Genomic DNA, 27,671 nt, shown 5'->3' with positions numbered 1-27,671 from the left:
TTTCAATTTTAGCTATCTCCGAGTTCTTTTTTACACCAGATGTATTCGTTTTTTCTTTTCTTTTTTTTTTTAGGCTACCAATACTTTCCACTGCATCCATCAGTATCTGGATTAGACGTCTCAGCTCACCTAACTTTTATAATTATTGACTCCTCGTCATCTACTAATGTAGTTTTATCATCCTTTCCACTATCTAGTAGTACATCTTTACCATATAGTTGATTGTTTGACTCTTGCGTTATTTATATTATACATCATGGCCGTCCTGTTCAATTCAGCCTTTTCTTTCATTCGATTCGGCTAATCAGCAGTTCGACTAATCAGTATTTACACTACTAGAACAATCTGGATTCGTGTACCAAAAGAAGAAACCTTTACTTTATAATATTGCTATTAAAATGAAGAAAAATGTCCATCGTTTTATAGATACAGATTTTTCAAGTTATTTCCTAAACTAAATATAATATTGAAATATTACTTTGAAACGATGTTTAGAACAACTATGACAAACCGGAATAATTTTTACGACGTTTAAAAAGAGAGGGGGGGGGGAGGCTGGACAAAAATTAATATTTTTGGGGGCTTATTTCTAGAACCTTTCGAGATAAATAATTATTTCTTTGGTACGATATAGGACAAACGTAGAATAACTCGTATCAACAACAAAAAGTTCGAGATTTAAAAAATGGGAGTTAACTTCATATATTATAGATTAAAGGAAACAATATTAATGTGTACGCTACCACAGATGCACAATTAAATTTAGACAGAATTCATTGTAGTGATATCGACACTTTTTTGCAAGTATTCGTTTAGTTATTCAAAAATTTGATTTGTATAACGTATTTGAAAGCCGGATATAAAATAAAATAAATATAGCATGTGGGTGGCTACCCCCAGCGGGGTGGCTACCCCCAGCGGGGTGCCAGCTTCGTTTCTTCTAAGTTATATCTTTTATGAGCGAAAGCCGGATATGAGATAGTTTTTTCGAATAGTTTTACCAAAAACAACTTATTAGAAATTGAAGATTTTGCATTTAACAATTATTACAAATGTAAGGCAGAAGTTCCAAGAACGATATTATGTACAATAGGAATATAAAACGATATTATGAAATGAGAATATAGTGATGGTAGCGATGATAGTGAATTATACGTATAACGACAAGAAGATGCGTGTGTAACAGAAGTGTCATATCTATAATAATTATTTCTCATCTTTAAGGACAATACGCTTTGAATTTCATAACACAAGGTTTTGAAGAATTTTCAGTCAAACATTTTCTCATTTTTTTTTTACTTTTTTCTCGAAGCTATCTTTTACATATTCATGACGATGTTCAATAAAAATATGAGAAATAAAGTACATATACTGTGTTCTTAATTATTTTATAATAGATTAATATCGTAAATAGACGAATTCTTTCTGTCTTCATTAGTGTTTATAAAGTTAATTTTCAATTCAATATATATTTCTTCATATGCATTTTACAAAAAAAGGTCTTATAAGTGTAAATTTAAATAACGATATCTTTATTAATTTGTAGATGGTCAACCTTTATATATTTTAAGAATGGGACAAATGGATGTAAAGGGATTATTGAAATCTATCGGAGAAGATGACTTACTGTTGCTGGTAAGTTTCATTTGTATAATAACATTATATGCAGCATTATACAGTACACATCATGTAAAAATAACAATTTATATTATTTATATATTTTATAGGTTTCCACATTATTCATAATTAATATTGTCATTGTAGGTACTACATATTTGCGAAGAAGGGCTGGTTCTTATGGAAGAAGCAACTACTGTTTCTGGCCATCCAGTTTCGCAGTGGTGTTTATTAATAGATCTTGAAGGTCTAAATATGCGTCACTTATGGAGACCTGGTATAAAGGTATAAAATCTATTTAATATACTTTAGTATTTTTTCAAACAATAGTTTAATAAGTACATGTATGCTACTCATATACATTTTATCTTATTTGAACATATACAATATCAATAAATGTGTTCCTTATATTAATCATCCCATAAATAATATTAAAATTACACCATATATAACTTAAGTGCAAAATATTAATACTTATATTTATTTTTAATAATCGTCAATGTATTGTTTCTTATAATATTTATTTATTTCTTATGTAATTTTTTAATTCACGAGCCAACATTTTTTTATACTTTAAATATAAGAAGAAATCATTTAATACTGATTTTAAGGACCGCTAGTAATATAATTAATATACTATACTATAATAGTAAGTATAATTTACATAGAGTATAAATTGTGGAATTCCGAGAGCACAATTGTGATTTTCTAAAAATTATGTTTGCCACCTGCGATTTAACATTATCATAGTGGAATGTAATTTTTTGCTATTTATAATCATTAAAGATGTATATCTATGAAGGTGTATTAAAGTAAAGTACATATACCTCTAATACACTTTTGGATAAAATGATAGCTCATGGCATAAATTAGAAAAACTTTATTGAATAACAAAAGTATATTTCATTAACTTAACAACTAGTTTTTAATGTGCCACTATATAGTTCTGAAGAGAAAATAAATATCTTTTCTTGCAAAATTAGAAATATTGCAAGAATTTTTTCGGACAATGTGATAGCTCACGCTGTGGAAAAATGAATATTTACTCACATTCATTAAAGAAAATGTTATGTTAATATTTCGTATATTTCGTATTCCTTTATTTTTTACAATTGCTTTCGTCTTTTTTATTGCGATTTAAATAGAGTTTTCCTTCTCTTTCGTCTTATTTTTCTATTTTCGTAAACTGTTCTTGCAGGGAGCTCACCCCAACAATTTTTTATTATATTTAGGTCAGGTGATCTTGCTGGCCATCATAAAATTTCGATTTTTTTCTCAGAAAAATACTTCTTCACCGACTGCGTAGTGTGACCATTATCTTATTGGAATTTGAAATGTTCTCTGCAATACGCACTGCATGTGCTCGTGTTTGTTAGTTGATCAAGTCAATATCCTTTATACTATTTATTTCTCCAATTAATAAATGTCCATAAGAAACAGAAGCTGGAATTTGCCGAAAAGCATTTAAAGCGGTTTAAAAGGTAGAGGAATGTTATTTTTCTCAATGAAAAAATGGTTAATTTCAAGAAAGTGGAAGTATTATTATCATTATTTACAGACAATAGAGAAATTTGCAAGACGCTGACAAATAGGTGATGGAAGTATCATAAAAGTATCATAAAAAGACGGAAATTGTATTTATTGCGAAAATTCTATTATATATACCTCATCACATGCGTCATGAAATGTTTGGACAGTGAAGTTCTGATCTTAAACACATTACTATATTGGTTATCAATTTTGGTATTTTTTCATAAGTAGGTGAAGTTCTATTTAGATCAGATGTTCTTGCTTCTGATTATTGTGCGTATTTTTGTTAAAATTTAGTATCCAATCTTCTTTTAACACGTTCATCGCCGCGTCACCCATGTCTATGTGACGGGTATACTTTCGTGAGGATCCTGTCACCAAAGTATGGGTGACGCTCTTCTTGTTCGAGTTAATTAAATATAGGATATTATATATAGAATATACAACATAAAAATATTAAAAACACATTATATCATACTTTTTATTAATTTATATTCTGGATGAAATATTACATTATGCTATATCGCATGGTATTTGTTAAAACATTCCAAACACATTTAGGGTGATTTTGGGCACTTCGAACGATAATTGTAGACTTCGTCATCACTACTCTCCTCACTTTCAAATATATTTTCACGCTGTTTACTGAACATTTTGAGGATGAAAAAATCACTGATGTACGTCTCGACTAAATGAAAGATCTGAGATATCTGCCATGAGATCCCTCGGAATACTCTAGCTGGAAGCTTATCGCTTTCTCCATTTCAGAATTAAATAATCTTTTCTTTACAATGAATCGAAGGCGATAAACAATGAATTCCCGCTTGTCGCTCTATTTACGTTCTGCGTACCGGCGGTCGGATTTGGGGCCCGCAGGAAACTTAGCCGAATCACGCTGGGTGACGAACGTGTTAACCTGTTAACTGCGAGATTTATACGACGTATACATGTGAAACGCAGGGCAAATGCACCTATTATAAATTTTACGAAAGAAGTAAAGCAAAACAAACAAGGATTACATTTTTATTCGATAAAAAATTTACAATTCATTGTTTAAAAGGATATTGTTATTAAAAGCCTTAAAATTGACAGATAGTAATACAATTCATAAATAAGAAAAATTTTAAAAATTTAGTTGATTTCAGTGTGGTAGTTTTCAAATAAATACTGCAAGGTACCACACAAAGTGGCACTTTGCAGGTCGAACACTAGTAACGTAATTCCTTATGGATTCCATTTTTTGAGCAGACGGCATATCTTCGAAGTGAATTTGCTTTTGATGGTGTCATAAGCTATATAAGCTGGTATAAGTTATATAAGCTGGTATAAAACACAAAACAATTCAGGGAATAGTCGATATACGAACCAAAGAGAATAATCAAATAATCAAATTTTTCTTTATAAAATACATAATAGCTTTTCTGGAAGTATAAAGGTAACATACCACTAAACATCATTTATGTTACTTCTTACTAACATTTTGAGCTTTTATAGTAAATTCTTCTTATTTCATACGACGAGTATCGTCAATCGCACCGAAATAAAGTTTTAGATTGACGTGTATACACGTCAAACGCAGTTAACTGGATAAGTAAAAGGTACCGATTTAAATATTTCAAACTCTACATTCAACAATGCAGAATTTTTCAAAGATATAAAGGAAATTATATAAACACATCATTTAATCATATGAATGCTTATTTAAAGATAAGAATCAACATTACTTATGGAATGACATGGTAGAAAACGTATTTATTCGTGTAGACGAATTTGTCGAACTTCGTTGATATTTTCAATAATTAATAAATAGAGTCCCAAACATAACTTATTTTCAGTTTCGTCTCATTTTAGCTTGCAAAAACACCTCTTAAATTTTTTATGATATGTGGCATGAAATCTGCCAGAAGACTCTGTCAGAAGAAAAATGTTTTAATATATAAATCATAATGTCACACATATATTATAATTTCAGTTAAATAAACATTTCCTTATTGAATATTATTTTAGTACTACTTACTGCAAGGGTGAACTATTTACAATACATTTTTGTTACAGGCTCTATTACGTATTATTGAAATCGTTGAAATAAATTATCCAGAAACTATGGGCAGAGTCTTAATTATGCGAGCGCCTAGATGCTTCCCTATTTTATGGACATTGATAAGTACATTTATAAGTAAGTAAGAATGTTTCTTAATTGTTTCTTAAGATCATTTATTATGATCAACGGTACTGTTATGTACTGCCCGGAAACATCACTAACCCTAAAACACTTCATACCACAGTATCAGCATTTGCATTTCTAATCTCGTTTCAAATTGTTGCGTTAACGTTATGTAGAGCATTCCACAAAGTTATCGTTAGCAACACCCCATCTCTCTTGATCACTACTGTCGAAAATATAAAACTACCACGCGACCGCCGGGAAACAGTTCATCGAAAAATCAAAATAAAGCTTTTATTGATTATTTGGGATACAAGTAGTATGTTTGTTAATATCTAAAGATAGTTAAGAATATTTAAGAAATCGCAATATTGTCAGTTTTATTGCCGTCTATTTAAATGTTATTTATGAAAGATATTGTATAATGTTTGATATTCTATTATATGAATATTTATTTTCACATAAAAATGTATTAATTTGTTTAAATCTCTTGCACAGATGAAAATACAAGAAAAAAATTCATATTTTACTGTGGCACCAATTATCAAGAACAAGGTCCTGGTAGCCTAAGTGATTATATCGATCCTGAATTTATCCCAGATTTTCTTGGAGGATCATCTGAGGTAAGAATAATTATATATAATTTATTAATATGTTTAATTTACTATCTTATATTTATGTAAAATATATTTTTACCGCGAATAAAAAATATCTTCTTTATAACCGACAATTAACACCATAAAATATTGCATATACCATGTAAATATATGTTTTTATATAATATTATCTTCGTCTTTTCATTATGTAAGATATATGAAAACACATGCAACAAGTAATACTTCCAACGTCTTTAATACTTCTTAGTTTCAAATTACTTAGCAATAATGTATTTTAACTACTAGGACAATGTATGCGAGGTTTATGGTATGGTACCTCGAAGATTTTATATTTTCGACGCAACTGCTAATAACGTAAGGATTTTTATATCTTTGTTTTATTTGTTAAAAATCGTAGTGATATTTGGTGTTTTTATGTTTTATTATTGTTTTGTACTTATATGTAGCACCTTCTAATAGTTATTAGTCTAGTGTTATGAGAGATCGAAGATATAAGAAATAGAAGAGCCAAATTTTATTAGACAATAACAGCAATTAATCAACATATATATGTGTGTACTTGCTTAATTAAAGTTTGTGAAGTTACATAAAACATCTAGGTATTTAATTATCAAATAGGAGTTATTATCCAATTGTTCGAGACTAGAAAATTGTTCGTGACTGCAGTCGCGTTACGCACATCTTTTTATGAAATACAGTGTATGTATAATATATACATATGCAAGATGAGATTTTGAAGGAGATACCTAAGAAATACTGACCTCATTTTGTATCGAAATAAAGTTTAATCAAATAAAACATGGTAAAAAAATATACAGAATATGATACACGGTGTCGATTTCGGTAGCCTTGAAATATGTTATCAAGGTCAACATTCTAAGTAATTTCTTCCTATATGTATATGCAGCCGCCGCTCGGGTTTCGAAAATCTACACTTAAATTTAGGTTAGGAATCTGAACCCACGATTACACTCAGTTAGAAAAATTTACCAAATGTCCAACTGGACAAACTGTAAAGTACAAATTAAATTTAAAAAAAACGATTACACATTCTGACGTAGACAGCCGTCTTCTTATTTTTAACAAGAAAGAAACGAAGATATGAAGTATATAGTAGTGGATCTGGAGTATCTATGTGTGACAACAGATGCTATTTTTCCTGTATGACTGCAAGATGTAAGCACATTACAAAATAAGTGAGTTCCGAAACTAATGGAGCTTTACTGGACATTTCTTTCCAAAAGAACGATTGAGTTGCAATCCATGATTCCTTTGAAACTTTTCATCTTCATGATGAATAGAATACCATGCAATGAAAAAGATCTGACCTTGAATTTCAAGGTGAAGGTCAATTTTGTGGCTACTTTTTTCAGATCTTCACCGATCCAGATGTGTAGAATAACGCTATAATGTTCATAACAAATCATTTTCGAATATTCTATACATATATTTCTTTTAGTTTCAAATTGATTTAGTTACTGACAGAACATTCTTTTCATATGATTACTTATTCTTGTGAAGTATTTTAACAAGTACATATATTTATATACATATACTTACGTATAGCTAACATCGTGTTACATCATATCCATCTCCATCAATTTTTTGACTACCTCATAAGCTTATAAATGAATATCTGTTAGTAGTTATTCAGTTATGATTTTACTTAGGGTAATTGATAAGGGATGACTTGTTATCTTGACTGATAAACTGATAATTATACTGATAAAATCTGTTAGAGGAACGCGTAGACGAATATGTAACAGAAATATATTTGAGTATAAGTGTAAGTATAAATATAAAAGTATAAGTACAGTGTAAGATAATCCAGATTCGCACTCTGACAGCATTACATTACAACAGAGCCCCTTGGGCCTATGGGTATTTGTATAATTCCGAAACTGACCTGTCTATACCCCGCTGCGCAATCTGTACAAGGCATATTCCAAAAAAGGGATATGAGTCTGAAGCCCTTCAAATGATTTAGTACTAAACAACTCTTAACACTTTGACTGCCACGTTGGTAATATATTACCGGCTACGGTTTCTCCTGTGACGCCACGGTGGTCATTGGTGACCGGACCGCTTAAACTTCTTACAATTATGAAAATTGACAATTAGGTCATTTTGAATATAACCGATAAATAAAAGATACTTTGAAATAAAAAGTGCCCCATTGAGCAATTAAACATTTTTATTAGAACATCAATAAAAAAAAAAGAGAACAAATCTTGCATCTAACGGTGCAGTGTTTGCATCCATATCTTTGAGGGGTAATCCACGAATATTATTATAAACATACCTTAGAAAATAATCGTAAATGCTGCTTTATAATCATATAATTGAAGTTAGAAGTGTGAACATACCATACTATTATATATAGAATGAGCAAATACAGTTTACTAATATCTTCTTCAACAATATATTCTGGACGTTTTGCTTACGACGAAATAACGAATGCGAATGGTTTGTTGAAATAAACGAAGCCTTGTTATATGTCGCTGTCAACTGTTACCAAGACGCCACTGTCACGTAATTTCAAATGATAATCAAAGATTCAGTAAAAAATTGGGTTTATTAGTAATAGTTATGTTTTTTATTACAAGGAATCACAAGAAGAACTGTGGGACCCGTCTCGTACCATCAAGGAGGAAAGCTCGGTGTGGGTGTGCCCTTTTGAACTTAGAACGCGAATTCGTCGTCCACACTTTTCGGTAGAAAAGTGAGGGTAATGATCCACGATGCCCATTGGTTAATAAATGAAACTCTAAAGACAAAGAGGAGCCGATGCGGCTCGTGGGCATCCTTGTTCATGAGAAAGGCCTATTATCTCTCCAGACACCCGCTTTCTCCGTAAACCGAAAATGTTTATGTGAAGAGAAATGAAACTGAACAGATTCGTTTTAGGGTATCTCCTTAGCCTTGTGGCGGGTCAGTGTGACAATGTTTAGGTCTTGGCGCCATGATCATGGGGAACCTCGCAAGGACCATCGCATCTGGCGTAACACACGACAGACAAAAATTCGATCCGTGACACCACGATGGTCACTCGTGACCACCAATAAGATAAACAAACCATTGGGGAAGAATGTTGTCTTACATCATCAATTTATTATTATTTTGCCATTATATGCTTTGAATAATAAAAATACTCCCGTGGCGTCCTGAGCGAAACATGTGATTTCGGCGTGGCAGTTAATGTTAACGGCTTCGAAAACCAGGAAAACTAAACAATTTTTACTTCAACAAAATAAATAAATAACCACCCATTTTAATTTAAAGTTCGAATATACGTTTATGATTTATAATCACAGTCTTGTTTATAAATAAATGTAGGAGTGAACTGTTTAACACTAGGTTTACGGGCATTACCTCTACGAGGACCCGTCAAATTGACAGGTAAACGACAATACGCATTTTCTTTAAAAAATCGATTTATTCAAATTAAGTCTACATTGAACAATATTAGGCTTCACGTTTAAATAAATTATTAATAAGTAAAAGGTCTTTTTTTTAAATTATCACGGAAATGATAACAATAATATTAATGCTATAGTGTAATCATATTTATTGAGCACATTTTTACAAATATACTGAATTTTGTTTGTGCATTTTCCACATATGATCTTTTTTGCAATATGTACAACAATTATTCCTTCTATTTTTTTTTTTTTTTTTTTTTTTTTTGGTGCTTAGAAGGAGGACTTTTACGTTAGGTTTACTTTTTTACGCAGTAAGTGTGAATTTTTCTGATTTATATAAATTTGAGAAAAACAAAGTCATCTTGTCCTTTTTTCCCTTGATCATCGAGTTTCATCTTTCCCCATACAAGGGAAACCATTCAAAATATATTTTGTTTGAACGTCAACTGCAAACCAAAACTTAATGCCTAATTTATGAGGCTTATTCGGCATATATTGGGTACACCTGCATCGGACTTTCGTTGGAAGTAATCGTTCATCTATTGAGATATTTTCATATGGCTTGTAGCAAGCCTGGCTATTACTTATAAATCTGTTCCATATTTCGGATATCAGTGCAAATTTATCTGTTTGCAATCTTTCGGAGACTTTCGATGGTCTCGCTTCATATGCGCCCCGGGCATATAGAATTCCTAGAAAACTACATAACTCAGCAACTGTGATTGTCCGTCTTTTTCCAAAACTCGATGCGCCTCGGTTTCAGTGCAATCTTTTATGTGTTCCATTATGTGTCTGTCAATTATCAATTCGAAAGCACTAGGTACACAACCCGACATAATATTTCTCTTAGCATAGCCAGTAAGCCCTGCGATATCCTTGAATATCATACGAATGGGCGTCCTACCCCTAGATCCGCCTGCTTTTAGTTTTACCCACTGTGTCCCCTCAATTGCAATTTCAATTTTACCTATTACATTTTGGGATGTGCTTGGAATGTTACGACACATTTTCAAGAAGTTTTCCTTTTTACTATACAAAGATCCTTCTATCTCTCCACTTTCAATGTATTCAGAACTTCCACTGTCAGCTTCGCTTTGGCCTAATTCATATTAATCTTCTTCGGAGGTATCCTCAGAACAATCTTCATTGATGTTGACAATTTTATATCTCCTAGATTCACTCATGATTGCTAGAAAAGGGAGAACAAAAAAAGAAAATACTGTGCCCAAATTCAATTATCCTATTGTAAATACTTACAATAAGCGGAGACAATAATGGGAAATGTCTATAATAACTGAAACTTTTACACACTGTCTTTGAAAAACAGTTTGTTTATGAAATCAGCTAGCCCGTTAATTTAACGGGTTTCGTAGAGGTAGGTATACTACATACAAATTTCAAAAATTAGAAAGCCTAGGAAAAAATAATTGTGTGTATAAATTCTTTAGATGAAATCATTAATTTACGATGCAAAATGGTTACAATTAATGCTATGGTTTTTGAGATATTTCATTTCGAAGTTTGAAATCCGTCAAATTGACGGGTCCCGTAAACCTAATGTTAAAAATGAAATTAAATCTCACCTGCTGAATGTTTGGATTAGTTTCATCGAATCTGATCGTACGAATTCGAAATACCCGAAGTTATTATGGTTTTTCGAGAATGCACGTTGATTAATTCCTATCGAAAAATGTTAATTTGTTGATCAATGGTATCTTTAGTGCCTTAAGCATCCCTGTATAAACTTTTGATGAGCCTTTTTTAGATGATATGGGAGCTGTACCTGAACAGACGTGAGGTGTCTAAAATTTCTCGATAATGTCACGTCGGAGACACAAAAGATCGCGGAATTAACGGATCGCCGGTGATCTCCTCGCGTCGCGGTTCGAACGAAACGATTCTTTCACAAACAGGGTGAAGAAAATAGACTTCGTATGCGACAATGAGATTTATTGCAGAAATCTGACAGAGTGACGGTTACAACAGCGTGGTTCGGGATATTAAGACAGACTGACTCGAGATGCTAGAACGGACTGACTTAGCGCTAGTTTAGGAAGGTCCTTCTACCGAGAGTCTAGTCCCTTTGGAGGGGGCTCTTTCAGTTATTGTTTCAACAGACGTGATATTCGGGGTGTTTGGCCTAACTGGTTACTGAGCGGATGGTCCTCTTAAATATGTGACAATAACATCGCGCAATTTCTTCCATATTGAAACCTTGCCTATAAGTTCTGTTGCGTCATTTTTAATTTACGTTTCGGATGGTAGATTTTCAATGCACATCCGACCATTGGGTATAAAAAGAATTAAAAATTCTAAAGATAATGTTAGAAAACAAACCATTATTGCAATTAATATCTTAATATCTTCTTTCAAAAATAGCTTTACTTTGTGGTCGTATTATAAAGCTTGTCGATGAACATCTCGCGCGTTATTTTATATTTTCCTGGACAACACGTACCAGCTATTCCAATTGTCAGGTTCGCTATGAAAAAGATTAATGCTGTACATTTTAATGATATTTAATTTTAACAATGCATTACTTATTATGTTATTGTATATGGATGAAATTGAGATTTCATGACTCATTACTTGTGAGATTTAATTATGCTGTCAACTTTCTAGTTCTTTTCGAATAATAATTTCACTACGTAAATTCTTTTTGGACAGTGATTTCGTCACTTTTGAATATTTTATCACGCACATCTTAATATTTCATAGTAAATATACTGTTTAAAAGTTTTGATACTTACATTATTATTGTACATACTACATACATTTCAAGCAATACTGTTATAAAACTATTACATTTAAAACATTTTTCTAAATCCAGTAATTTATTGTTTAGATATATTTTTTCACTATAAATTAGAAATGTAATTTTCACTCCTTTTATATATATGTATACAGTGCTGGACAAAAGTATTGGCACAGCATGATTGTTATGATAGAAATGCTTATAACTACTAAACAAATTGATTTAAACAAAAAACTTTTTGACGTATTTATTTATTATCTATTCTAGTTTATTACATAACAAGAGCAACAATATAAATAAAATAATACGCAAAATAATAACAAAAATATATTTTTTGAACATTTTATGGGTGGACAAAACTATTGGCACAGTAGAATATTTACGCTTATAACTAATTACATAATAAACTTCTAATATTTTGTTGGCAGTCCTTTTCTTTTAAGGACTTCCTTTAATCTTCTGGGCATCGAGTGGACTAATTTTTTAGTGAATTCAGGTACAATATTGCTCCATTCCTGCAGAAGAACTTTCTTCAGTTCAGACTTGCTTGTGATATTATGTTTCCTAATTCTTTAATATTAAATTTATATAAGATGAATAAATCTTACAACGAAATTGCACAAATCATAAACAGAAGTCGTTTTACTGTGCGTTCAGTCATAAAACGCTTTAAAAGTGAAGAAAATCTAGAGAATCAAATTAGGAGTGGTCGCCCTTCTAAGGTAACAATTCGAGAAAAAAGGAAAATCGTAAATATTGTAAAGAAGGATCCAAAAACTAATTCGACTGAAATTGCTTCGATGTTAAAAGCTGAGTGTGAAAAAGAAGTAAGTACCAAAACTGTACGTAGGGTATTGAAGGATGCCGGTTATTCTGCCCGTGCAGCACGAAGAAAGCCCTACATCAGTAAAATAAACCAAAAGAAAAGAGTGGAATTCGCGAAAGAGTTTGTTACGAAAGATACTGATTTTTGGGAAAAGATCATGTTTTCAGATGAAAGTAAGTTTAATATTTTTAAATCTGACGGCAGAATATTAGTATGGCGAAAACCCAACACAGAGATGGACGAACTGAATCTGCAAGCCACCATGAAACATGGGGGTGGTGGTTTAATGGTGTGGGGATGTATGGCATCATCGGGTGTAGGAGAACTTATATTCATTGATGAGATAATGGATAAATATGTATATTTAAATATACTCAAGCAAAATCTTTTGAAAAGTACTCAAAAATTAAACCTCCCCAGGGATTTCTATTTTCAGCAGGATCGAGATCCTAAACATATGGCGTATATTGTTCGTCAGTGGATAATATATAATACTGCCCACACATTAAACACACCACCTCAAAGTCCCGATATGAATCCCATTGAGCACGTGTGGAACGAATTGGAAAAAAGAATTAGGAAACATAATATCACAAGCAAGTCTGAACTGAAGAAAGTTCTTCTGCAGGAATGGAGCAATATTGTACCTGAATTCACTAAAAAATTAGTCCACTCGATGCCCAGAAGATTAAAGGAAGTCCTTAAAAGAAAAGGACTGCCAACAAAATATTAGAAGTTTATTATGTAATTAGTTATAAGCGTAAATATTCTACTGTGCCAATACTTTTGTCCACCCATAAAATGTTCAAAAAATATATTTTTGTTATTATTTTGCGTATTATTTTATTTATATTGTTGCTCTTGTTATGTAATAAACTAGAATAGATAATAAATAAATACGTCAAAAAGTTTTTTGTTTAAATCAATTTGTTTAGTAGTTATAAGCATTTCTATCATAACAATCATGCTGTGCCAATACTTTTGTCCAGCACTGTAGCTAAGACAACTAAATTGATAATTCACGACTCACAACTAACAATCAACAACCCATAACAACTCGCAACTATCTCGATTCAACTCACGACTCGCAACTAACTCCTCGCAATTAGACTCTCAATTAACAACTGACGGTTAATCGTCTTTCTCCCTCAAACATCCCTTTGTCGTCTTTTCATAGCACCCACCACGTACGTGTTCGGTAAGCGTCCGCGATTGTCACGTAAAATAAAAAGAGAAATCGAAGATGAAAAATAAAAGATAAAAATAAAAAGAGAGAGTTTATTTCTTAACACTTAGTTTACACTAACTGCAATTTACTTATGAACTCCAGCCGCGACTTTTCAAGACCGAAGCTCTTACAACTTGACTTTCGGCGGAATCCGATTCTTTTTCTTTGTCATCCCTCAATATCTCTATTATCTACGCGTTTGTTAAACGTTCTCGAACATTCGACGAAAGGACTGTTGGGATATCGAGGGTTCATTAGGCACCTCGCTTCGGCGACATGCATTGTCATCGAGTGCCGCCACATCTTTATTTCCGTTATCGGTTCCCATCGGTTCCGAAGCGCGGCCCGGTCTCTAATGCGGATTGAGATGCGATTGATGTTACGCGATCATGGTCACGTACGCCTGTTTCGAGTAGCTATTTGACTGAAGGACCAAGGATATATTGATGGGCCGCTTGGCCCATTGAAGTTTCCTGACTCTTTCGGCCTGTCGGCACTTAGGCTTTTTCGCAATATTGTACATATTTCGTTGGATCTTTGTTAGACAATCTCTCCACGATACTACATATGTTTCCAATATTTACAGGAACTTCTTTTCGCTCTTTTTTTGTTTGGTATTTTCTTTTATAGCAATGAAATATACATCGCTTTATGTATAGAAACAAGGTCTAAGAGAAATCGTCTAGGCTTTAATCTTATGTATTATGAATACTCGTGTTAAGCACATACGATAATTAATACTCTGAACTTTTACACTAAATACGCATAAAAAAAAGCAGACACAAAGTAGAAATGTGAACGTTTGATCTTCTTCTATTGAATTTTGGATTATTTTAATTCTAGAAAGAGCAGAGCTCTGGCAGAGATTTTGTTCAAAATGCAATAAGAAGGTAGAAAAAGTCATATAACTTTTAAGGGATCATTTTAAAAAGAACGCTTCTACCTTCAAATTTATTATAAAACGAATCGCAAAACGGATTTATTAAATTCTGTAGAGTTATTTGAATGCATACAATTTTCGGAAAAAGAATTATCTTCGCTTTACCGTCCTACTTTCAAGTATAAAAATGTCTTCAAATTGAATTTAAAGGTGAGAAAGTAGAGATCTCACCTGAAGAAAATGATCCACATAAACTGCGGTGCAATTTTTTCCTACAAGGTTCAGTAGTTCCAAGATCCATAATTTTTTAGCTAAAAATGAACGAGATCCTTTGATTCTGTTGTAAAACATTTTATTGTTTTATTAAATATATGCAAATTTAGTTTTCCCAAGTTAATTCGAGTGCAATGAAAATCGACATACAAAATGTTAAATATCTTTTTTACTATTTTCATATCTTTCTTTTTATTATTCTAGACTATTATACATCTCTAATCATTAATTTTACGTATACTATCTGTTAAAACCATATATTTAATAATATTCGACACACACGCACAAATGCGCCCACATACATGTGCATTATTGCAAATCTGAAAATTTAACGTACACATTTTTGTGCCGCATTAGCTGTGATTCAGTCTTGTTAATATGCATTATTTATTTTATTATGCTGTTCTTAAGATGTACATTTAACATATATTTTTTTATTAATGTTAGGCCTACATTACTGAAGGAGGAATTGTACCGAAACACCTATATAAAATGGAATTGGAACCTACATCGTCTCAAGAAGAGCATAATCTATATCATTGCATTAGTTTAAGCCGTGGACAAATTCATCGTGTAATAATCCGTTCTAATGATCCAGGAGCAGTTTTAACATGGGATTTTGATGTGATGCGTCATAATATAATATTCACCGTACTTTACCAAGCTTATAATGATGACAAAGATCTTTCTTTGGGTATGTATACGTATATGTATATGAATAAAATACAGACTAATTACAAATTAGAAAGATTTGATTTTGACCCTTTACAGCAACTGCTTCTCAAACTATTATTAAAACTATTATTATTAAAGTATTTATTGTATAATGTATTAGCATCTGAATACTTTTAAATAGTGGTTTAACCAATATTTCTATTGCACAACATCTACTCTTTTCTATTATATTAGTTTAGGTAATATGTAACTCATTATGCAAATTATAACAAAAGAGCGCAACTTTGTATTTTATAAAATTATAATTGTTTAATTAATGAAGAGAAATCTCTTTCCTAAGAGACAAACATTACATATAAACATACGTAGCAGTTATTTATATTTTCAATGACCTCAAAGTTATAAACACTATTGATGTTATGCAGTATGAGATGGAAAAATGTAAAATAGATAGAAATATAACACCTTTTGGTTATCCTTCAATGAAAATTTCATATTTTCAAATACATAAAGTACCACTATATTACTATTTAGTACTATTGCTGCATGGTACTAAACTTTATCGAATGATGCAATACATAAAGCACATATGAATTATTATTATATAAAAGCTAAATTTGTATCCTTTTTATTATATCTATACATATACATAGTTGTTATGTCAACATCACAAAATCAGACGGAAAGACAAAGGGGGAGAGAGAGAGAGAAAGAATGTTATTAGAACACATCAGACCCTTTAAATTAAAGTACAAAAAAGAACTTAATCTTAACATCGACGTTAAACTGTCGATTAGCCACGGAATAACCGGAACATTAAGATATTAATAAAAAATGAATAAGATTTGATAAGATGTTCAAAATTGTTTTTTGTCTATTGCATTGCTAATAATTCTAATTTTCAATTTAAAAAATTATCATTGTAATGTATAAATAATCGAAAAATAATAAGAAGGGGCAATTGTATCCTTGACATCGAAAAAAAGGTGAAAAACAACTTAAAAGGTAGAACGAAAGAAGAAAATTAAAAAAAAATAATATTAACTTTAATGAAAATTGTTTATTACGTACGTGTAACTGCAGTTTCATTGAAATGTTGATTTTAAAGAAGAAAATATACATAGATACTAATTCGAACCAAATAAATTCTCGGTTGGCAACATTATGGTATAATTTAGAATTGTATATACCAAGAAATGCACGAAAAGAAACAAATTTTTCTTATATTTTGCCATTATTCATACTTCACAATAATGTGATCAAAAATATTCCAAAAAGAATGCATTGTGGTGGGGTGCAAGCTTTTCACAGTTCAACAAAAAATATATGATTTTCATGCAATTCAGGGACAAAAATAATTTTACATTATATTGCTAAAGTATTAAGAAATACGTATTTCATAAATATATTGTATTCGGAATAATTCTATAAATAATCGACGTGAATTTTTCAGAATCTGTTACAGCTGAAGATGCGGAATTATTAGACATGAAAGAAATCAAAGGACATTTCATTAAGGTCGAACCGAGCGTTGTTTGTCATGATGGTGAAAGCATTCAAGTAAGTAAACCAAGAGTATATTGATGATTTTAAGAATATACAGGGTGCGCCGTTAGAATTCGGACAGAATTCAATTTGTAGTTCCCACCATATTAGAATTCAGATGTTTGTGCTGATTGACTCTGAAGTTAGTTAAATATGTCAATAAGTCTTCTATAACCTCAAAATGACAGAACTCGTTAAGCAAAACCCGGAATACGATAGAAGAGCGGCGATTATAGAAAGTCTTCGCGCCGGGAGAACGCCGGTCGAAATTATAAAATTCTTTAGCTACCCAAGATCGACGGTATACGACATTGCTAAGAGATACGCAGCCTCAGAGTGGTTCGAGAAGGGTTCTCCTTCTCCGGCGAGAAAAGTTCAGCGTTGTCTCAAGTGAGGGCGACGTCATGCCTCCGCACTTCTTCCAAAAAGGCGAAAGAATCACAAAGGAGGTTTATTTGGAGGTCCTGAAGACAGTAATAAAGCCGTGGATGGAAATTACGGCTTCTGGAAGGCCGTATTTATTTCAACAAGATGGCGCACCTGCTCACACAAGTCATCTTGTTCAAAATTGGCTCTCTGACAATGTGGACATGTTTTGGTCGAAAGATTTCTGGCCTCCTAACAGTCCCGACCTAAACCCATTGGACTATTACGTGTGGGGCGTTATCGAGAGACAAACTAATAAATGCAGGCACCCCAACGTCAACTCCCTACGAGCTGCTATCGAGTCAGAATTCGCGACAATTAAACGCGACCAGTTGAAGTCAGCGTGCTCGCGCTTTAGAGCAAGAATAGAGCAGGTCATAGAGGCAGAGGGTGGTTACATAGAATAAAAGTTCTCAGCAAGGACCCTTTAAATGAGATATAACAACATTTTCATGTGTTTTTGTGTATTGACTTAAATAAACAACTTTCTGCACAAAACTTCTTTTGTCCGGATTCTAACGGCGCACCCTGTAATGTATAGAGTACGTTTCATGACTGTCACAAATATATTCTATATTTTTTGGTTTGATGGAATTAAGTTGATTGACCTTAACTGACTACAGTCGTTAAATTATCTTGGTGCGGGCTGTACTTACGTGTATTAAAAAATATATATTAAAAAAAAAAAAAAAAAAAAAAACTATGACACCTAGAATACTTCAGATTCTCTTAACATTTTTTTATGTCATCAATATGTTCGACAATATTTCGCTGCCACACTTTACGTGCCTCGCCCTGTATATTTCTCGAGCTTTCATGATACTTGGAACCCCTTTTAATATTATTATTAAATACATATATACACTATTTAATATAAATAAAAAGCTTTATTTTCACCTCAGTTTACTTTAATCTCTTATATTAGGAAAAAAATCGTTGTTTTATAATTTTTAAAATAAAGGAAAATTAGAGGCATGTTTAAATGATCTCAACTGCCGTAATTTTCCCGTCATGTAGTAGTATGTTCTTGTGATCCGCTAGTATTCAAATAAAACATTACCAACATTCTGTTCTTTGAAAATTTGCATGCGTGAGCAACAATTTCTATATAGAAACAAATAACTTCCATAGATCTTTAGAACAATACAAATTACTTCACATTATACATACAGTCGATCATAAAAAGATTTGGATATTGCACAATTTTAAATTATAAGATCTATTATATTATTATATTTTCAGTAAATGTATAAGGACCAACAAAAATGTATTTCATTATGTTAAACTACACTATATATATATATATATATATATATATATATATATATATATATATGTCGGAGATGAAAGGACACCGGGCCCCCCGTTAGAGTTACTTGGAAAACCTCAATACCGTAGCATGTACGAAATAACCCAAACACATTCATTCGAAACTCGTGACAATGAGCTTTTAGGCTCGAGGCGACAATCGGTCGCCGAAGCGTAGCCACGGTCACGGGATGAACGTTCCACCTAACAGAGATATGAAGTTACATAGCTTTCCTTTAAAGAATTGGCAGTACCGACACTTGACAATAAAACATTTCAACAGCCCCGCGGCTCGTCACACACAGACCGCATTCTTTGGGTAAGATGATCACCAAATGTCGATGCATCATTCACAGTTTATGCTCGGATAGTCTGAGGAACCGCTACAAATCTTAGGACTTAGTTAACTAAAGTCCTTTAGATTGACAAACAGTCTTTATTCTATCAGCCCGTAAATCTGTCACCTATTGCGGGAAGATATGGGAGATCAGATTTCCTCACGTACGACGCTTCCCGCTAGGAACTCTCTCTCAAGGGCGGTCAGCATCCTTTTCTAACCGCCAACATAGAAATTAACCAATTAATAGCAACGTCTATTTCCCTCACCCTCCGTGCGGAGGCTTTCTTTGACGAATCCGATGATCTCGTGCCCTTAGGTACATCCCATCATAGTATTCCTCTACAGCGTCGTCGTGACGGAAAGTCATTCCCTTTCTTGCAGTCTCATTAGCCATATACCTAATGTTTTTTCTTTTTTTTTTTTAAATCGTTTATTTTGCCAAGAATTGTTTTTTTTTTTTTTTTTTTTTTTGATACATTTTTGAAATTCACAATAAACAATGAATTTGAGTAAAGTGTGTTAGGCAAAAGTACCGATACGCGACGGTACGACGTAGCCATGCTATATTATGTGTCGTGGTTTTACGGTTTTCGTGTTTATTTTTGTTTTTTTGGATTTAAGCCGCAGGGGAGCGGAGCTTTTGTGTATTCTTGTTTGTGTTGTATTTTTGTCCTGAAACTTGGCAGTAAAACAGGACCCATATACCTAGTGTGTTTGTACGATCGGTGAATAATCCACGTCTTAGCAAAGAGCTAATCAGCGATCCTTGTATCACGAGTAGTAAGACGAGTCCGACTTAGACTACGAAGCAAAGTACATTCGTTATCCCGTGGACCGTGGATTCGCTATATCGAACCTAGGGTCATTGTCATTAGCGTCTAGTTACCGCGGCCGCTTGTCAATCTTGTACCAACTATATCTGTGTAATAAACGTTTGTGCAACAACAATGAACAACACCGGCGAAGACTCATTACACGCCCCTAACGCCAACCCGACATATGTGTATATATATATATATATATATATATATATATAACAGTAGAAAACAGTAGAAAAAAGCTTTTGGGTTATTATTTATTGTTATCTAAATATTAAAATAAACTCTGAAAAAGAGTGAGTGATATTTTATATCACAAAAAGTTTCGGATTTTAATACTAATTATACATATGAATCTAAATAATAGAATTATACACATAGAACTAAAACTAATAATGATTATTCATGAAAGTTAACATTTAGTTGATGACATGGTGTACGTTTTTTGGCACAGTGGAAATAATTTTTTTTAAATAATTACCACTAATTTGTTTCCATTCTTTTTCTAAACGTTCTTTAACATACCCGCTACTTCGGGTTGACTTTTTCTTTTTGTAGTAAACTTATTATTTGTCGTATTTTAAAATTTGTATATTGGCTTTTGTGATTTATCCGGATTCTCGGACTTGAACGAAGCATTGTTTACAAACATTATATATACAGATACTGGCAACATTTAATGAAGAATTAAACTGCAAAATTCCTCAATGTATACTTTTCGTCCGAAACTTTCTGCGGCATAAAAATTCGCTTTTCTTTGGTATTACTTTCAATATTTAGACAACAATAAATAATAACTCAAAAGTTTTTTTCTACTGTTGTCTATAACAGTATAGCGTAACATAATGTATTACATTTTGGTGATCTTTATACGTTTAGTGTAAATATTCAAATTAGAAATAAAAATTATGCAGTGTCCGAATCTTTCCGTGGTCTATATATGCGATCATCTGTATAATTCTCCGCAAATATACAATTTATACGCAGAGTTTTCAGAGAAAAATGGCTTTTTCACAAGCCAAAATAAAATGAAAATAAAGTATAAAAAAATTACATTTGATCTTTAACTTTAAATCCTCGAATTTAACCACATAATTAAAGAAGATGAAGGCAACAAACACAACATGCATTATGCACATAATAACGTACACTTCACACACAATACTTATAATACTCATAAATCAAGAATTTTATACCATCTGTTACCGAGCAGCTTTTACATACACGATGTACATGAAATTAGTTAAGACATTGATTCTGACAATATCTGAAGATCATTGAAGTTCCTAAAATGTGTTCTATTTTACTTGTATGTAATTATAATAGAAAAAAATTTAAAACCGTGGAAGATGCGAATAAGATTGTGACAGATGCCTAATGATAGCTCATAAAATCACGTAGCTATCGGGTACTGAAAGTTTAATTGTTGAACGTGAGAGAGTTTAGGAATATAGCACGACGTTATGTTGCTTCAATCCCTGAAGTGACCAGCAAAATTAAGAAAAGTGATAAAAAAATTGTGTATCTTTTTTCCGTTAATCGTAGTAATAGGTGATTTTGACATAACGACAATTACAATACAATTAAATATGTAATTCATTTTCCATTATCATGCTTTTTGGAATCGTATACAACACTCTGCTGGTTTCGTTTCTTTTTACTTCGAAAGAATTTCTCCTACGAGATGTCCTACTTCTTTCTATTTCCTTTTAAGATTACGTAAGGAATATGTACTTTTATGATATTATAAAATATTATGTGATATATAAATATGAGAAAAAGCAGTCAAAAATTATCAAATTATATCCATACGCGAGCAAGACTCAGCAGCACGAAACAGTCACGAGCTTATCGCTTATCGTTAGACTTAGGAGGTTAAAGGATAGAAATATTGTCTCTAGAAGAGAGAGCCGCGAGGTAGAAAAAGTGTGGATAGGTTTTGGTAAGAAGACTGTAAAAGAATAGTACAACTCTTATTTCAATGTATCGAAATTGAGGAAACGTCTGCTAAGTAATTCAAATATGTGGGGTCATTTGTTTATCATACAATGATTACATGTTTTAACATATTTTACTAATTATTTTTTTATTTTTTATACTTATAATAATTATTTATTTGAACATAGGGTTCTCATATAATGCAAGATGCTGGTGTATATATATTGCAATGGCATAATCAAGATGATCCAGGAGAGTTTCTTTCATCCATTAGTGGTCATAAAGCCCAGCTTATGTATTTTTATGAAACATTATCTTCAGTTCATTACAGGTATTTCTTCTTACAAATTAATTTTCATATAATCTGTGTTGCACATAAATATACTTATATAATTTAATTTTTAGGGGATCTATGATGAGCTTGCAATCTGCTATAAGTACAAAATCAGAAGCAACTTCATTTTTGTCTAGATGACGTGTAAAGCATACATCGTAGAGTATACAAAGGATTAGGATTATGAAACATTGAAAATAGTAGCTTTATTTGAATAAGTTTATTAATTTGCTTTGGAATTACTTCCATATTACAATAACATTATAATATTTAAATTTATGAATGTTAATTTATAACAGCACTGTTATCATGTTTTAAATAAGTATATAACTATCTATATTGTAATCGCTTGGTAGAATGCACGAAATTTTAATTCATAAAATATGTAAAACAATTTGAGGTATAATTAAAAGTTTAAATTCGAAATTAACATAATGGAAATATTAATATTCCCTCGTGTTTATTTTACTCCTTCAATTTCCGTTAAAACAACTAAACTTATTTATATGTATATGTATGTACTAATTTTCCTATCATTTTCTTTTCACTCAACTTTCATGCAACATCTAAACTATTTTCCCTGAATAAAAATTCTGTGACTTTCCTATCCTATCCTATGTCAAAACTGATTTAACATTATTGTTAATTACAAGTTCAATGTTTTAAAATTAATATTCTGTCTTTTTATGTTCACATATATTGTTTTCTTATTGTCTTTTTTGCATGTTTTTTCGTATTTCTGTTGCAATTTTGCATACGTGCATCTTTTGAAACTGTATCCTTGCCACCAAATTTTTAATTTTTGTAGAGTATAAATTAATATTTTTCTATTAAAAACATTATTAATATTAAAACATAAAACATTAAAATAAAACATTCAATATTAGAAGCGGCACAAAATAGGAAGTATGCGCAGAAATAACATCACTTTTACTGTTAATTAAAATGGAGTCCCAAATAGATTAAACAAAAAGAGACTTTCTATTAGCCCCAGATTAAAGATCAGCTAAAAGAATATACATAGCCAGCAATAGTCTATACAAGAAACATTTAATATTCCCAAAAATATGAGATTAGGAAAACGCCAAAAAATGAGCAGCATGGATAACTCACAAGAAAAAGTAATGGGAGGTAGACCCTCGAAAGCAACTCAAAATACAAAAATTACACACGAAGATAATAAAACAAGAACCATAGTAATAGAAAATAAAGACCAGGACAACAAATTAAGCTCACCTAAATACCGACCAAAATGAAAGAAATAAACAAAGAAGTCAGAGAAGTGTGAAAAGAAAATGCAGAAATAAAAAATATAATAAAGAATGTTATAATTTTAGAAGGAAAATTTGAAGAAACAGAACAAGCATGGCAAGAAGAAAAACTGAAAATTGAAACTAGAAAGGAGAATATGATATCTAAAGATAATGGTCAAGATCAGAAGCAAGAAGGAGAAAAAAAAACAGCGTAATAATTAAAGGGCTAGAAATTAAGAACAACATTGAAAAGACTCAAGAATTTATAACGGACAACCTAAACATAGAAGTAGGCATAATAAAAGTCCAACTTATAAATATCGAAAATAAAATGAAAAAAGCAAACAAAAAGGAACTTAAAGGACAAAAAATCTACATAGACAACAAAATGACAAAAAGAGAAGAAATCTTGTGATATCAAGATGTGGATTAGTTAAGCTGTTGAAAGCTGGCTAGATTTTCTTGTGTATATGTAGTATAGATACGAAATTAATCATTACATAATAATTATAAATACTATATATACTATAAGTTATGTTATTAGAATTGTTTTAGGTTATAATCTATTATAATTTGTTATAAAATAGACATAAAACAGTACATGCAAATGTATATATTTGTATAGATAAGTATCCATTGGTGTTATAATATTATTATTAAGTAGAGGACTTACACATATTGCCTTCAATTTTTAACCTGCTAGTCAGTAATATTAGGATATAGAATTCAACAATATTTTCAAGGACTAATCGAATTTTTGTTGCAATTCATGTAAAAAGATTTTAGAACAAACTTAAATTTATACAACTAACTTTGTAGATCTTGTACTAAAAAATTGCTATCAGTTTCTAAAAACAAGCTAAACAAAACTTCTCAGGATACACTGGCACTATATAGAGAGGTACATGAAAATATGCGTCATTAACAATATTTCCTAAAGTGCATCATGGCAAATGAATAATTTCAGAAAATATGTCATTCCAGTTACATGTGCATATATAATAGTGTCTTAGGAAATGGAAACTGTGTGTGAAACACTGGTTAAAAGGTCTCAGTTATGCATTAATTTTTAATTATTACAGACATTGAAACTTACGTAACTATCATAAGAGGTCTCACAGGCTGCTAATGTTTATTGCATTATCATATATATAATTGCAGATATAAGTACAGAATACAAATCAAATTCTGTTGTTTTTACTTTATACATTAATAATGAAGAGATCTAAGCCTAGTTAAACAGTATAAAATATTTTGAAATTTTTTTTTTTATAATTATTTATTATCGTAATTCATGCCTCAAGAAGGAATGAAAAATTAGAGCTATCTTTCACATATTCTATACTAATTAAAAGTTAAAACAAACAACCATCACATGTAGTATAAAAGTATACATAATTAATCGCAAAAGTCAATATATACCTCTTAAAGACAAAACATTATAGTAAAAGCCTTCACAAATATTTTTGGTTCATTAAGACATACTGTCTTAAAAAAATATAAAATACCATAGCATTGTTTGAAGTTTTTGGTTGAAAACCTTGTCCTTGTCAACCAATGTTGAATGTGATTTCACCATGTCAAAAAACTACCAGATTTTACATAAGATCTTTCTTGATCAAACCTCTGTCATTGCCAAAGCCAAAGAATATACTGCACAAACTATATGGATTTGAAATACTAAATATCGAAACGATATGAACAGAGGAGCCTCTAACTCAATCCATCCTGGAGCACTTTCATCCCAATTGTTTAATTGTTCAACTAAGTAATTGAAAAGGACTGTTACTTGATTACGGATTCGAAACACGAGCTGTTCACAGATTCGGAACAAAAGCAATGGTATATAAAGAACATTTAAAGAATATCTCTCGAAGGTGTATCACTATTAAGACATCTTTAGGCTCTGGATAAAGCTTGTTACTATGTAGAACACTGCTTCAAACCAAAAATCTCAAGATTATAATACAATACATAGTTACATACATGTAATAGATTATATCCATATGAAATCATACAAATAATAGACTTAATATTATATTAATATTATATTAATATCTTATAGATCCCTCCCCCTATATAAGCATCAATAGTATCCTACTGTCTCTCTGGTGTTGAAAAAAATGTTTTGTAATTTCTGATTGTATTTTGTCCTGAGATTTTTATTTTTATGAGCTAAATGTTTTAAGTTTCAAAATAATTGTAACAGTATATTTCTTAAAACTGTTAAATTTGCTTTTTTATGCTCCACAAGAATACATTTTTTTTAAAAGTCTAATGACCTGCAAATCTCTTAAGAAATAACTTAAAATAAGATTTTTATATGCTTATGTTTGCTTTTTTATATAGTGCAACTTTATCATAACAAATTCTACCATATAACAATAAATACATAAGATACATCCCGTTTAAATCATTCATCCTATATATGCAATAATTTACTGTTGAAAATAAAAACACAAATTTAATGGTATATTATAAACAAAAGCAGATGTTAAAGCTTTCTGTTTAATTATATTTACATCTTATACTTAATGTTTTAAATACAAAATGTTTTAAATACAAAATTTAAATGTTTTAAATAAATGATTAATATTAATTTTCATATGTAATAAAATTATAGGAAAGTAAGATATACTTATCGCATGAAATAATTGAAAATGAATGTTGTTATTGAAATAAACAAATTTAATTTACTTTGTTCTTTTCTGAATATTTTTAAAACATCTATATAAGGTATGAGTTATAAAATGCAATAATTACATACTTGCATATATATATGTTAATTCTGCTTCAAATTCTTTTGGAATATATATAATATTAATAACACTGGTATACATCAATATCGTTCTCTGAAAACAAGAAGATGTATATACATATGTACTTTATAGATTTTGGGGTGGTGAGTCTTGGGCCCAATCTATATACATGGATTATTGCATATACAGTTATAGTGGATGCGTGTTGTAAACTGTCATTCTCACAAATACAGATCAATCAAATTATGTATATCATTTTGAATTAACATTGAGGTTTCCTATGAAATTGCAAACAATGTATAAAATAAGATATTCTATATCATAAATGAAGTATAGAATTTTATATAACAAATTTCTTCAATACATCTTAAAGAACACATTATGTTTATTCCACATTTTTCGCAAATAATTTATTGTAATCTTCCATTAATTTAACACCGTTCTCTGCTGGTATCATTGACAACTTATAGTTTATTTTCTAGTTTCAGCTCATTAATAAAACTTATATTTTTCGACTCAAGTATACATCTCGTGTTTCAAAATGAACTGCGGAATGTCAGCATATAACTCACACACTATCTAGACGAATCTCAAATGACACGATTCTGAGTTCTTTTTAAATGAACATACAACTTAACTCTTTAGAGAAACTATCAGAAGGAATTCTCAAATGGATACTTACAATTGATATATATTTGTTCTGATACTGCTTCGTGCCGTGTGCACATTTCTTCTCTATCGTATTTATCGATACAATACAGTGAAGCAGGGTCACACGATTACACATTTCCTCTCTCGCTATGCATTCTCATATTTCTCTCAGTAAAAACACTGGAGATGAAACACACGACTAGTTCAGTCATTGACCACGAGAGGCTCTTATTTTTGCAATTAGTACCTAGTTTTTAGTTGAATTTCACTACATAGGTATCGCCCATAAGCATTGGCGATCTCCCTATTCAT

At 31.2% G+C, this 27,671-nt stretch overlaps 1 protein-coding gene and 1 long non-coding RNA gene across 4 annotated transcripts in view; one reads left to right on the top strand and one right to left on the bottom strand.

The window, feature by feature from the left end:
• The window catches only part of LOC132907523 (protein real-time), a 61,347-nt gene extending 38,216 nt beyond the window's left edge, over positions 1-23,131 (top strand). For 2 of the 3 annotated variants that reach the window (XM_060960698.1, XM_060960697.1), the window contains exons 9-17: positions 1,547-1,635; positions 1,765-1,902; positions 5,203-5,323; positions 5,810-5,934; positions 6,214-6,282; positions 15,760-16,006; positions 17,441-17,547; positions 22,551-22,693; positions 22,768-23,131. In XM_060960698.1, the coding sequence (XP_060816681.1) occupies positions 1,547-1,635; positions 1,765-1,902; positions 5,203-5,323; positions 5,810-5,934; positions 6,214-6,282; positions 15,760-16,006; positions 17,441-17,547; positions 22,551-22,693; positions 22,768-22,837 (1,109 nt within the window). In that variant the 3' untranslated portion in view covers positions 22,838-23,131. The remainder of the gene's footprint in view (positions 1-1,546; positions 1,636-1,764; positions 1,903-5,202; positions 5,324-5,809; positions 5,935-6,213; positions 6,283-15,759; positions 16,007-17,440; positions 17,548-22,550; positions 22,694-22,767) is intronic. The other variant, XM_060960699.1, reaches the window with a different exon arrangement.
• LOC132907543 (uncharacterized) lies at positions 1,622-27,664 on the bottom strand. Its single transcript, XR_009658203.1, has 2 exons — positions 27,391-27,664; positions 1,622-1,891 (listed from the first exon to the last, which is right to left on the bottom strand). It is a non-coding gene; the product is annotated as an uncharacterized LOC132907543 (long non-coding RNA).
• Between the last annotated feature and the right edge of the window lie 7 nt (positions 27,665-27,671).

This window comes from Bombus pascuorum, chromosome 5 (genome assembly GCF_905332965.1).
Source record: "Bombus pascuorum chromosome 5, iyBomPasc1.1, whole genome shotgun sequence".
Taxonomy (NCBI): Eukaryota; Metazoa; Arthropoda; class Insecta; order Hymenoptera; family Apidae; genus Bombus; species Bombus pascuorum.
Note: the sequence above shows the minus strand (reverse complement) of the source record. Positions and strands in the feature narration are given on the sequence as shown.